General features: G+C 42.7%; 1 protein-coding gene across 1 annotated transcript in view; it reads left to right on the top strand.

Moving 5' to 3' along the window:
* Window positions 1–14,735, top strand: part of LOC120564602 (unconventional myosin-IXAa-like) — a 162,484-nt gene that overhangs the window by 135,125 nt on the left and 12,624 nt on the right. Inside the window, 13 exon segments of the mRNA XM_039809735.1 lie at window positions 438–518; window positions 678–788; window positions 1,516–1,638; window positions 1,721–1,870; window positions 4,572–4,873; window positions 6,130–7,335; window positions 7,852–7,933; window positions 9,254–9,454; window positions 10,937–11,055; window positions 11,434–11,537; window positions 11,758–11,981; window positions 13,101–13,217; window positions 14,279–14,467. Coding sequence (XP_039665669.1) covers window positions 438–518; window positions 678–788; window positions 1,516–1,638; window positions 1,721–1,870; window positions 4,572–4,873; window positions 6,130–7,335; window positions 7,852–7,933; window positions 9,254–9,454; window positions 10,937–11,055; window positions 11,434–11,537; window positions 11,758–11,981; window positions 13,101–13,217; window positions 14,279–14,467 — 3,009 coding nt within the window.

Below are 14,735 nucleotides of genomic sequence, written 5' to 3'. Positions count from 1 at the left end.
TTATGATGTGAGCTATTAACATTACTTTATACAAATTCTTATCAACTGTTCTGAAATGGCGATAAAGAGTTCAATATTGAATCATAAATGTTGTCTTATTTTGCAACATAAAAGTGCCGTTTTTCCAGTGTTAGAAGTAGTACTCAGATCTTTATCTTAAGTAAAAGTAGCAATACCAAAATATACTTCAAGTACCAAAAGTAAAAGTACTCATTATGCAGAATGGCCCCATTTCAGAATCATGTTTATTATAGTATTGTATTATGCTAATTGATAGATTAATGTACATAAAATGTAAATTCTCAAGTAAAGTACCTCAACATTGTACAGTGTTTGAGTAATGGTTCTATGTTACTTTCCACCACTGGCTTTGTCTTTACGTTAAATGAGGATGTGACGTTACCGGTTTGTTTGTGTGTGTGTTTGTGTGTGTGCAGGCGTCCCTCAATAAGCTGATGGAGACTCTTGATCAATCGGAGCCGTACTTTGTCAAATGTATTCGCTCCAACGCTGAGAAGGTAATTCCTGCTGCACTTAAGAGAAGCTGTATTTAACGACTGACTGCCGACTCTTGTTTCATTATATTCACTCTCTCTCTCTCTCTCTCTCTCTCTCTCTCTCTCTCTGTCTGTCTGTCTGTCTGTCTGTCTGTCTGTCTGTCTGTCTGTCTCCGTCAGCTGCCGTTGCGTTTCAACGACAGCCTGGTGCTCAGACAGCTCAGATACACAGGTATGCTGGAAACCGTCCGGATCCGACAATCAGGATACAGCATCAAGTATACCTTCCAGGTAATCCTCTCCTACTGCAGCTGATCTATTAGCCAATGCCATATTATTCTTACATATTGTGCTGCAACGTTTAGCTGACAAATTCATTAGTAGATCGATAGAAAAATAATCTACAACTACATTGATAATTGACTATTTGTTAAAGTATTTTTTCATGCAGAAATGGCAGAAAGAGGGCGCCTGGGTAGCTCAGTTGGTGGAGCGGGCGCCCATATATAGAGGTTTACTCCTCGACGCAGCGGGCTCGTGTTTGACTCCGACCTGCGGCCCTTTGCTGCATGTCATTCCCCCCTCTCCAAAAATACCCCAAAAAATAATCTTAAGAAATGGCAGAAACAGCTGTTTTCAGCCTAATAAATCCAAAGATTCCCATCTCTTTTCTGTTTATATCATATTATACTGATTATCATTTGGGTTTTGGACAAAACGAGACATTTAAAGACAAGACCTTGGACTTTGAGAAACTAGGATGGATATTTTTCCCTATTTTCCGACATTTTATAGACTAAACAATTAATCGATTCATCAAGAAAATAATCTGCAGATTAATTGATTATGAAAATAACCGTTAGTTTCAGCCCTAGTTACATATTGTTTATTTGTTAGCATAGTAAGCATTTTTCTTTTTGATTTCCATGTTTGAAAGGCCATTATATTGTTGCTTTGTATTTATCTTTTCATGCATATCTAAAACTGCTTTACTGACCACACATACACCATGTTGCAGGACTTTGTGCATCACTTTCATGTGCTTCTGCCTCGAGGCACGAGCCCAACCAAGTCAGGCATCAGGGAGTTTTTCAGACGGATCCACCTCCCTCCTGCTGGGTATCAAGTGGGCAACACCATGGTACGGATTGTAGATGTATCTTTGGTGTGCCATCTTCTCTGCTCCAGTACCATGCTTATTTAAATGTTCCTGTGTGATGCAGGTGTTCCTGCGGGAGGCGGAGCGTCAGCGTCTTCAGACCCTCCTCCACCAGGAAGTCCTGCGGCGGATCGTCACGCTGCAGCGCCGCTTCAGGGCCGTCCTGGAGAGGAAGCACTTTGTTGACATGAGGAGAGCCGCCTTTGTCATACAGGTGAGATGTGGTGGGAATAAGTTGTTTTCAGCCTAAGAGGTTGTAAGGTCGAGTAATTCTACATCCCCATTCCTTCAGTCTCGTCCATGCAGTCAAAACAATATAACAAATTATGATCAGCTATAAAATGATTGCTGTAAGTGCATCACGAATCAATTTAACAATCCTGAACAGCCAAGTGTCTGCCTCCCAACATTTCAGGAGGAGTTTCTGTAGTTCATTAAAGCTACTTACCCTTAGACTGTTTCGACGTTAAGTGATTAATAGTGGTGCATTTACTCCACATATACAGGGTTCTCTAAATATAGCCTCTCGATTAGAGATGACACCCATTTTTGCCATTACAACAGTTTCCACTCATTACTCTAGTTATTTAGTTATATATTGCTCTGATTCTGTAATATTAAGTTCATATATGTCTTCTTGAGGGATTGGCTTTCATTCCAAAATGAGATTTCTACCATTTGAAACATGTCAGAAGATACTGGAACAACATGATAACTAAAATAATGATATGATGATAACTAATAATAATAAATAAATAAAACATATTAAAGATATAACATATTATGTTCTGTTCTTGCTGCAGTGATGTTTGGGTGTGGCTACAGGTGCAACAAAACCGTTCTTTTCAGTCTGGAGTGACTCCTTAAAGCTATAGTGCGTAGTTTCTGTCGCCGCCCCCCCCCAATGAGGAATTCTAAGTAATGACAACAAAACTGTTGATGTGTCCACATGACACAAGCCTCCCGTGATGAATCAGTAATTCTGAAAAAGAAAAGAAAATATATGTTGTTATACTACAGAGCCATACTGTTATATCTCTGAGGAGATAAGAAAAGAGAGACAGAGAGAGGGTGAGAGTGAAAGAAAGCAAACGGTGAAAGGATTGACGCAAGAAGAAAACACAGCATTCAGGCCACTGTCTGCATGTTATTACTAGAGTCCTCAGAGAGGAGCTGACCAAATCTTTGTCAGGCTGAAAGAAAACAATCCCGCTCGGTCCAGAAACAGTGAAACAGTGAACAGGAGCCAATGAAGCACAGATAACAGTACAGATAACATTTAGTAAAACATAAAGTGTAAACGACCAGCTTCAATCTATTTGAGGTCTCGTAATTGTTATTTCAAGGCTGAAAATTAGTATCTGAAATGTCACATACTTAATTAATAAAAATGTCCTTTTAATTAGGAAAGTTAGTCAGAAATCAAGAGTTAAAAACGTTTTCAGTAGCTTGTTGATAAAGTTTCTGTTTGCACGCGGCAGGAATACAATCTGTCATTTAATACATTTCTGAATCAGAAGAAAACGGAGTTATTCCAGGCTCTAACCGAAATGATGCAAGGTATTTTTAGCCTGTTTGAGTTTGTCAAAAGTTCCAGTGATGTCTTTCAGATCGGTTCTTCATGCTTCATGCATTCCATGAATAACAGAAATATCAAATTCCTCAAACCTCTGCTACTTTTTTGGGTCTTGCCTAAAAAAGGTTTCAGGGCAACCCAGCAGGAAGTGAGGTGTTTTTAGAGGGTCAGAAAGGGGGAATAAAACCATTTCCTCTTAAAAAATATCAATATTTGCTGCCCAAAGTTTTCAAATATATAAAAACTAAAAGGGAAAATCAGTAAATAGGCATGTTTTTGGTCAAATCTTTTATGCTCATATTGTGCTTTTTGGCTTTTTCCCTTTCCTTTATTGTGTTGTATATCTTTATTTGTGCATGTTATATGTTTACAAAGTGAAAAAGCCCAAAGTCCACCCCAAAGGGACTTACCATCTCCAACAGAAAACACTGTTCACAAACTGCTCCAAACAGCTCTATTGTAGTCCAGCCTTTACTTCAGAGACAAACGTGCGACACTTTTGGCGTTTTTCCATGACATGGTACCTGCTCGACTCGCCTCAACTCGACTCGCCTTGACTCGACTCAACGCACTGTGCGTCCGTTTTCCATTGCAGATTTTAGTACCTTTTAGTACGCCTCAGCATGGCTGGTCATCATAGCAGCGCCGCAGTAAACTGCCGTGACCTAACGCGACACACACACAGAACGTCGAAGGTGTGTTGTTGTTGCCACAGCCAGAAGACACATTTTGTTTCAAATTAAGCTGGAGGCAGCAAAAAAAAAGCTGGCTAAACTATTTAAAAATGGCGGGTTTGTTCAGGACACCCCCCTCTGTCGCTTTGACGTCACCTTTTGGTATCGCCTCAGTTCGCTTGGAACCTCGACTGAGGTGGTACTAAAAAAATACCTGTACCTGTTTTCGTATTGGAAAACCAAAAAAGGCGAGAGTCGAGGCGAGCCGAGCAGGTACCATGTAATGGAAAAGCGCCTTTTGTAACACACGTTATAATGCTCACCTAGCTGCTGGCGTGGCACGCCCTCATACTCTGCTTCTGACTGGCTAGTAGTCCTAACCTAGGTACTACGCATGTGCGACTCCCAACAAAGATGGAATAGAAGTGTGTAGTGTGTACTCTGTAGCTAAAACAGAGAGCTCAACACACAGGGTGAAAAGAGGAGCTGCAGCAATGTGCAGTACAACCAAAATATGGTGTTTTTTTTAAAATTAACCATGTAAACCTATTCTGGTACAACCTCTAAATACAATTATGAACCTGAAAATGAGCATAATATGAGTACTTTAAAGAAAAGCAAAACAAGATTTTGATCTACTACCTTTTCTTTCTGTCTTTCTGCAGCGATGGTGGCGATCGTGCCTTCTCAAAGAGTCCACCATGGACTCGGGTGACGAGGAAGAGGCAGCGGTGTGTCTGCAGGCGGCCTGGAGGAGCTACAGGGAGCGCAGGAGGTTCCTGCAGCGGCGGGACTCTGCCATCGTTATACAGAGGAGCTGGAGACATTACTGTCATCGCAGATCTTTGGCAGCTGTAACGGTTCAAACAGCCTGGAGAGGATTCAGGGAGAGGAGCCGCTACTGTCGGGCGTACAGGACTGTGACGCAGCTACAGGCGATGGGCAGGGGACACCTGGCTCGGCTCAGGTGAATGAAAGTGATCTGCAACCACTTCAGTTTAGGGCTGAGCGATTAATTGTTATCAAATCGAAATGGCGATTTGAAAGAATGCAATTAGGTAATGGTAAAGACTGCGATTATTGAATGTGAAATATTTAGTTGAATGTTTGGTGTAACACGTTTGGTGTAACACATTTGATTTAAAAAAAATGTATTCCTCTTTTCATTATTATATTTACAGCTTTTTCCTAAATTAAATGCTGGGACAGATTGTTTACAGAAATGTCCTATTTTCAGTGTATTTTTCATTTATTTTGTATTCCTTTATTTAACATGATCATAGAAGGTGCAATATGTAGCTAAATAAAAATTGCATATCGAATTGTTATCGCAGTATCTGGCAGGAAAATCGGAATTAGATTTTTTTCCCTAAATCGTTCAGCCCTACTTCAGTTACAATACTGGGTGAAAATCAGATTAGATTAATTGTTATTTATTTAATGCACAGCTGCCTGGTAGACAGGTGACAACATTTGAATTATGGACTTCATCAGGCATCAACATTTTTGAAAACTTGGATTAGAAAAACAATAAAAAATCTAGGTGTAATTTTGATTTAAAAAATATTGCGTTGCAAACATTGTAGTTTGAGGGTGCAGTTTCTTTTACTTGAAGGGGCTCTGGTGCACAATCAGCAGCTCTTGTGTGCACTTTCTCCCCATTTTTATTTATTTATTTATTGAAGCATATTCTGAGCTTTGCTTGTTGCAGGACGACTTGGTTTGCTGTTTAAATATTGTGATCAGCATCTTCATGCAGCAGGAAACAGGACAACTTTTATTAGATTTTCAGCCACAGCCATCAACTGTCTTCAGTGAAAAAGCTCTAAAAACTCACTGTACACTACCTGCTCAGCAGCAGACAGTAGACAGACACAGTTAGCCACTAGCTGGTGAACATAGTGGAGCATTTAGCAGCTAAAAAGACAGATTTGTTCCCTCCTGAAGTGGGTAGAAACCAAAAACCGAGCTAAAGGAGTCAATATTGAACTTTCATCAAATGTCCAGACACATGACTCAGAATGAAATGCTGTGTTGTGCAGCGTTTACAGTTGTTTCCCCAAGTGGCCAAAAATATTCAGGTGTAAGTGAAACTAAAAAAGGTGCTATGTGTTTTTTGTAGCAAAATCATGGTTGGTGTGTTTAATATTCAGTTTTCTGCCTGTTTTGTATGGAGACTGGTGTTGATTACACATTTGTATTATTCACTGACATTGTCTTCAGGTTCAGTGAGGTAAAGAAGCAGCATGAAAGACAAGAGAGTCCACCAGCAGCAGAGATGGATGCAGGAACCATGGAGGACCTCACCTCATCAGAACAGGAAGGTTTTGTCCAGGACCTCTCTGTAGAACTGTCTGAAGACTCTAAGCCTGCTCTGTTAGATGTGGGAGAGATAGAAAAAGAAGAGGACTCGGAGCGAAGTAGGAGCACAGACGAGACGAGCCATAAGAACCGGTCAAAACGCGAGAGCAGACGGATGAGAGAGCTGGAGCAGGCTCAGTTCAGCTTGGAGCTTCTCAAGGTCCGAAGCACCAGCCTGCAAGAAGACTCTGTCCCAGACAGCAGCACCTGTCAGCTGGAAGACCCTCGCAGACATTCACCTCGGGGATCTCCAGCCAGTCATGGCAGTTTTGAACTGCTCAGTGTGGAAGACATGGAGACTGAAGGCTCTGGAGGTTTTGCTTCCCAGTCGACTGAACCTCAAGAACATCCCCAATTAGCGGATATCCAACTACATGAGGGACTGAGGGATTCAAACTTTAACGAAAAGCCTGCGATGGAGCCGCCAAACAAGGCGGAGGGTCCGAGGGCAACGTTTTATATTGCTTCCGACCAAAGTCCAGTTCATGAACCAAAATTCGAAAGCCCCAGCAAGTCTTACAGAGAGAGAAGGATGTCCGCGTCTCGGCGGCCTGTAGTGGTGTTGATCAGTATGCAGAAGGAGAGTCCTGTGGAGGAGGAGGGGCTGCTGGCAGCCCAAACCCTAGAAGGAGCTTCTGAAACTGGAGCAGCATCATCCGGTTCCCAAATGACGCCTGTTGCAGGCTCGGACGTGGTATCAGAGATGGAACAGCCTCATGGGTTTGCAACCCAGACTGAAAGTGATGTATTTGAAGTGGACAAGTCTTCTGAGGTCCCGTATTCAACGGCCCACGGAGCAAGTCCAGAATCAGGGATTTGCTCTTCGGAGGTGGACATCCAGATCCTCCTGGAGCCCAGTCCAGTGAAGTCCAGTGTTCCCGCTGTCCTCCCCAGTCAGCCGGAGAGGAAGGCGATCCGGCCGGCACAGGAGGCTCCCAGCCAGGTCCTGGACACCAAACCACCAAAAGCTCAGAAGAAGAGCTCAGGCCAGACTGTGATCGTGAACATGGTGGAGAAATCCCCCAACGCTGTGTTCTCCCCACCCAGGCGCAAGCTGCCCTTCTCCAAGTAAGTGGACCTTTATACTGAAGGAAAAGACTGCAGGTTAGGGAAGCCACACAATTCTACCTTCAGGATTTATTTGTTTATTAGTATAATTGTTAACAAAGTGTGCTTTTAAAACATCTCAAAATCCAGGAAAAGAGCAATGTATGTGTGTGTGTGTGTGTGTGTGTATATATATATGTGTGTGTATATATATATATATGTGTGTGTGTATATATATATATGTGTGTGTATATATATGTGTGTATATATATATATATATGTATATATATATATATATATGTGTGTGTGTAGATTTGGGATTTTGCTAAACTTTTTTGTTTGTTTATTTTGCACAATAAAATCTAAAGAAATAGTAACACAAGAAAATAAAGTAATAAAATGAAGATTGTGCAGGTGAGATTAAGAAAACCACTAGGGGCTTATAGAAGGAATCTCCGTTATGGAAGAGGAGAAAATAAATATATAATCAGCAATTACTATTACAAGAGTCGACAAATGTCTGGTTTTGTGTTGCAGGTCAGATAAGGATTTGGTGAACCAGGAAAGATCTCTGGCCATGTTCAGAGACGACTCTAAATCTGGATCCAGAAACAGAGAGGTAGGACACCCAGAACAGAACACACTCACATGCTCCCTTAAGGCCGTTTTATGCTTCTGCGTCGAATCGATGGCGTACCCCCGCAGACCCCTCTGCGTCTACGCTGGACCCTACGCTGTAGCCTGACATGCCCCTCTCGAAAAATGTAACTACACTTCGCAGCAAGGCACGTTGCTCGGCCGTGGCTTGGTAGCGTTGCATTTCCCCAGACTCATTTCCTGGTTCTCCTTCTCCATAAACAACGTGAAATCAAGGGGAGGGTTCACTTTTTTCTGCTAAAGATTTCCCACCGTGGTCAGAAAACACAGGGGAGACGCTTTGTTTCTCTCACTATGGCTCTAGAGTCAGTACTCGCTCTGAAGCTAATCGCCGTCACTCTTTCGCTTCTCCCTCACTCTAACACACTCACACACACACACACACACACACACACATGCCGGCTTGACGCACACACCAGCGCACAAGTATAAACATCAGGCCACTTACGTAGGCTATGGCGAAAGCTCTGCGTGGACCCTCCGCAGAACTATAAAACGGCCTTTACACATCACACACACACACACACGCACACGCACACACACAGACATGGTTGACGCTAACACCGTGGTTTGTTTGTGTGTGCACACTAATCAGGTGCGATTAATCATGACTCATTATAAGTTGAGTATATTTCCGATCCCGAAAATGTATTATATTTTTTTACCATTTCTAATATTTACCTCTAATGAATTCCACTCAATGCTAAAACCTCAGAATCAGACTCACTTTGATTTGCCACCTAAGGTCACACATACAAGGATTTTAAATTAACTGGTTTCTCATCCGCTCTCTGTGCTTAAAATATACCGAAAATAAACTTACAGAAGTCGAACCAGCGTAGACATACAGCAGATCTACATAACAGATTGATAAATAAGAGAATAAAAAGCATAGATACACTTTTACAGATGGTATTGCTGTATAGATATATGCTGTATAGATATGAACATAAACCCGTAAAAATGTTTAACTAACCCTGTGCAGAGCTTCAAACAGCCTTATCTTCCTGTCCATTTCTTCTCTAAGAAAATAAAGTTTTATCAAATGCAATATGCGTAGTTAAAGTAGTTCATTTTTTGCAAAATGTAAGAAGTCGTTACATCATAAAAGAAAAGTATTAGGGCTCAACTAAGGTTCAGTTAATTCAAGATCTCATATTTATTCACACACACACACACACACACACACACACACACACACACACACACACACACACACACACACACACACACACACACACACACTGGCTGACCTAATGTTCCTGTGGTTGCCTGGAAGCAGGTGGGCCGCCCTGGCCCCAAAAAGAAAGCGCGAATGTCCCGGACGCGCTCCGACTTCCTCACCCGCTGTAACTCTGAGGGGGCGACCCAGTCGGACGACGACGATGAATACTACATCCCCGCCCACTCCCACACGCTGCCCCCCTCCCTGTCTCCCCCACACGCCCACCCCGAGGCTGACTGTCACAGTGACTCCGAGATGGTAAAACACCGGGGCTCTGGAGGTCCCGTGGCCTCCGGGCAATCGACTTTTTCCTGTCCACTCAGGCCCCCTCCCTCCTCCACCACCACTTTCCTCTCAGGTGGAGCTGTCTGAGCGGCAGGGGCGGAGCCTTTTAACACTGCTAACCCCACTGTCGCCGTACTGTTCACTCATGTTGGACTGTTTGACTACTGAGCTGCAGTCTGAAACCAAACAGACTGATGTTCTCTCCACTTCACTCAACCAGACCGTCACCGTGGCCGGTCTGTAGTCGATCGCTTTGCACGTTGCTCTGCTGGCTGTTGGTTCGAAAATCAGCCCAAGCTGAGACATCTACGTTGTCACCTCTAGGCTCCACTCCCCTTTTCATCACACGAGAGTACTTGGAACACTTTGGAGTTTAATCTCATAGTTTTCCTTCAGTACACACATGCCACATGTAAGGACTGAAACAATTTTATAACAATTATATATAACAGCCAAACCCTAACTTTATATATCACTTTATGATGATGTACAGCAGCAGGACTTTGCTTTTTAGAAGCTGGAACCAGCGAATGTTGTGTTTTTGGTGCATAAACAAGCTAAATGATTGTCTGTCAGAACTGTTGGCGATTCATTCTGTTGATCAATTAATCTAATAATTGAGTTCATGTTTTAGCACTAGTTCTGAATGAAAAGGTATTTGTTAGTTGAGGCTGCTTTTATTTTTCGTCATTAAAAGCACTGGCAACAGTCTCAAATGATGAGTTTGCTGCTGTTGGCACCCTTATCGAATTGAAATCTATAAACAGGTGAAGAAGAAAACGTCTCACAGTGTGGCAGTTGACTTAAAGGAAAACTTAAAGGTTAAAACTCAAAATCTATTCAAATACATGCCTGTATCTACTTCCTCTTTAAGAACAATAAACAGAGATGTTCACAGGAAGAGCTGACTGAAGATCTTTTCATAAAAGGGTGAATTAAGATCTTCTCATATTTTTGGCCTGTCCTGAAAACACAACAACACGCCTGGTGTTGCTCTGCACGCCGTCTGCTGCTCCTGCATGACGGAGCATACTCCAGCTCAGTGACTTCTCACTAACATCGTCGTTTTCTAACAGGATCTTGCAAGCATTACTTCTGTTTTTCTCTCAATCTCTCTACATCAGCGTTATTCTCTGTGATATTGTTGATTTCACTCAATCTCTTTAGATCCGCTAGATTTATTACATCAGTGCATTTAGTTGCATCACTAGAACCAGAAACCTCAATATTCCTTTTACATGATTTACAAACATTTACTGCAGTGATGTGGAACTATGCATTCTATACTCTATGTTGTAGAACAAATTATATAAACATATTACTACATAACATGTAATATTTCTGTCCATAAGGCACAAACATAGAGTAACCAACTTGTGTTAAACAGGAGCGGCGGTCGCCAAAAGCCCCAGCATCCTTTTTCAACCCTAAACATGGTTTATTTTTCTCACCCAGTTGTCGTTATCTGCTCTCCAGCCATCTCACAAAGACCAGAAGAAGATCCATAAGACCATGTCTTCAGGAGACCTGGGCAAGGTGGAGGTGCTCAGGAAAACCTCCAGTCAGGATGGAAGGTAAGATCCGCAGAGAGTCTCTAATTCCATCTTTTTACACCGAAAATCTACCTTATAACTTCAGTCTTTAAATACATTTGAATCAGCTTATACATTTCTGTAGCAGAAGAAAAATTGACACGTTCAGTGTCACATGAAATAAGAGAACAACTGTGCGTGTTTGTTGCAGGGAAATTTGAAAACGATTCTGTTTTTTGCTGGCTGACCTCGTATTGAACCTGTGGTGATTTAGTAACTGCAGTGTGACATAGAGATGCATTTCTTGGGCCACCTAAATAACTCCGATCACATGGTTTTTTTTCATGACTTTTCCTCAGGTTTTTGGTGGACATTTGTGTATACTTAAATTAAATGAATCTATTGTGTTGTGTGATTTAGCAGGATGAGAGGAAGGATACGATTCTGGAGTAAGACGAAGCACAGCGAGAAGAAACTGTCGAGAGAGAAGCAGGCCAGCAGGAGCGAATCGGCAGAGACACATGGTATAAAAAGTCACTGTGCAGACATATTTTAGTTTTGGTTAACCCTCCACATGGAGGTCAGCAGTCATGATGAGTAGCACAATACAGTATACCATAGAATATTATTTAATAAGGTAAAATATGATTTATGAAGAATGAATGCAGATTTAAGTTTCTTGATTAACAAGAATCGTTTTTTTAGTAATCCACCATCTCTCCATTTTTGTGTCCATCCTACCAGAAGGCCCTTCTTCTCCTCCTCACAGTCCAGATTTGGAGGCAGCTCCCTCCCTGGGGGCCAGGGACAGTAAGGAGAACAAGGAGCCGTCTCCTAAGATGAGGAGGCGTCGCAGTGTGAAGATCAGCAGCATCGCTCTGGAACCCGCCCAGTGGCAAAACGACGCACTGCACATCCTCAGCTCGGCCCATGACTACCGCAGCATGAACGACTTCCTCATGAAGAAGGTCAGAGGGGAAACCTGTGTGTGTGTGTGTGTGTGTGTGTGTGTGTTGAGTGTGCATGTGTGTTGGAGGCAGGGCAGGAAACAACATATCATTAAAGGCAAAGGCAGTGAAATAGGTTCATCAAGGTAAAGTTGTGAATGCTCTGCTCCCTGCTCTACTGTGTTGGCACATACATTAACAACAACAACAAAAAAAACGTATCATATCTACTCTCTTGAGTGCATGACAAAGCTCTTCATCGTGATAAACTGTCTTTTCTGTGAGTGTCCCCTCCCACTCCGTCTGTGAGTGTGGGGGAATCAGAACAAGACAGACCCTAGTCACAGGTCAGGGGCTCTAAGGTTACTAATAGCCCACACCAATAGACTTGTGATCCACACCTTACCCTTTATAGTCCTCTTCCCTGCGGCCGGAGAAGAGTGCGCGCGTGCGTGCGTGCGTGCGTGCGTGCGTGCGTGCGTGCGCGCACAGTATAGTGAGTTTCTGCCGGTCCTGTAAGAGTGTTGCATCATATTACCTAAAACTCAGGGTTCAAAGTAATCTTGAATGTGTAGTTGAAAGGTGCACTCCTTAATTGTTCTACACCTACAATAGAACCCCTAAATCTTAAAGGGTCAGTTCCCCCAAATTATAAGGACATAATTGTGGTTTAATTCGTCCCGGTTTTGAGATATCTGTCTGTGAGATTTCCAGCGCCACCCCAACACAACTGAGCTTAACAGAACGTTGCTTGTTGAGATCACACAGCTGCTGAGCACTTATAAATGAATTTCATAAAATTAAACTCATAAAATCCTCTCAGTCATCCAGATAATGTTATAATTCATGTATAAAAGTTGTAAATGTAACACGAAGAATATGCAGCCACTCTCTGTGTCTGTTATGTGAATAGTGTCCTAATACACTTTTAACTACTACTACTATTAAGTAAGATGATGCTAGGATCAGATTCAAAATAGTACATTCATATTTTGTATATTTGTGTGCTAAAGTTTCCTTGCACAGCGTCCACTATAAAGACAACTTTAAAAAGATGTCTTGGTAAACAGTTGCTGAGCTGAGCAAGACTTTTTTTCCCATGAGCTGAGCTGTTAACTTGAAAATCATCTGTCCCTTCAGATCGCCGACCTGGAGTCTGAAGACGGTAAGAAGGACACCATGGTGGACGTCGTCTTCAAGAAAGCGCTGAGGGAGTTCAGGATCAACATCTTCAACTCCTACTCCACTGCCCTGGCGGTGAGTCCTCTCTGCTCTTTTCTCTCCGTTTGTCCTCAGCTGCTTGAGGCACCACAGGATCTCTGTTCAGCTCTGCATTAGGAAGGTTGAGACAGGGAAGGCTGGGACTAAAGTATACGAAATTGACCCTGACGCGTTATTATGGAACCCATGAAACTTCTAGGCAAGACCCGCCCTTCAATAGCAGTCACACGCTTCTATTGGCCCAGGCGTCCATGCTTACGCTAAGTAACGTAACCCGATTTGTTCAGGTCCTATCCCCTGACCAATCAGCTATCCTGACCCCTAACCACTCGAGGTCAATGCCTAACCCCAACCAATCGGCCTGCTTCGTAGGGCGGGACTTGCCTAGAAGTTACGTGGGATCCATAATAACGCGACCCTGACATACTGAGGCACCGCATAGCTAAATATTCTGAATTTGAATAGATGAGTAATAAATGTTTACTGATGTTTTAGAGCAGTGGTTCTGAACCTTTTCAAGTCGCGACCCCCCCCCGAATAATATGGTTGGTGTTTGCGACCCCCCCCCCTTGACAACAAGAGAAAGAGAGCTGCAACAGGTGTCTACTCACCTCCCACTACTAATTTTGAGTGATTTTTTTGTGTGAATGCTCTGATTAATACATGGGAACAAATAATGCTTTGCTTTACAGTTTTAGTTTTAGCAGCTAGCCCCTAGCATTGTCCAATGTGCTCCAGGCTCTGTGGATTTGTGATGCATTTGTGACTTTTTCTCTGTCCCTGACCCGCCTTCAGACCCCTTTCTGTGTTCCAGGACCTGCTGACTTACAAATGAAGCTCTGAATATACCACATGAAATGTACCGAACTCACACAGTAATGTAGAAACCATTCCCCAGTCTAGAATACGTAATTTCATTTAGAATTTTTTTCTCACCAACCATCTGGCGACCCCCAGACATGATCTTGCGACCCCCTTAGGGCTTCCTACTCCCCCGGGTGTAGAACCACTGTTTTAGAGGATTAATTTTCCATTTGAAACCCAAATAGTAGTACTGCTGATTCTGAATGTTTTTCTTCCTTTGCCCTCACCACCAGATGGATGATGGGAAGAGTATCCGTTACAAGGATCTCTACGCCCTGTTCGAGCACATCCTGGAGAAGACCATGCGTCTGGAGCAGAGGGACTGGTGCGAATCGCCGGTGAAGGTGTGGGTCAACACCTTCAAGGTCTTCCTGGATGAGTTTATGACTGAGTACAAGCCCATGGAGGGAACTGTCGGCAGGGTAAGAAAGTTAAAAACTGGATGGATGGACAGAAATACTGTCAGGACATGAACAAAAAAAAACTACAGGTTGAATTCCAAATAATGGTTGCGGGTAATATTAAGTATTTAGATTTATTATCAAATGCAGATGGAATTTTCTACTCGACAATCTCTGATCATTTTCCCAAGAGATTTAGGGTCCATTGTTCCTCTGCGGAGCTTATACGAGAGACCAGAGATTGTTTTGCTAAAGGAAAATGCAGTCAAAGGGGATCTAAAATTGAAAT

The sequence above is a fragment of the Perca fluviatilis genome, chromosome 8 (assembly GCF_010015445.1).
Source record: "Perca fluviatilis chromosome 8, GENO_Pfluv_1.0, whole genome shotgun sequence".
Lineage (NCBI taxonomy): Eukaryota > Metazoa > Chordata > Actinopteri > Perciformes > Percidae > Perca > Perca fluviatilis.
The sequence above is the reverse complement of the archived record's forward strand: the minus strand, read 5'-3'. Positions and strand labels throughout refer to the sequence as shown.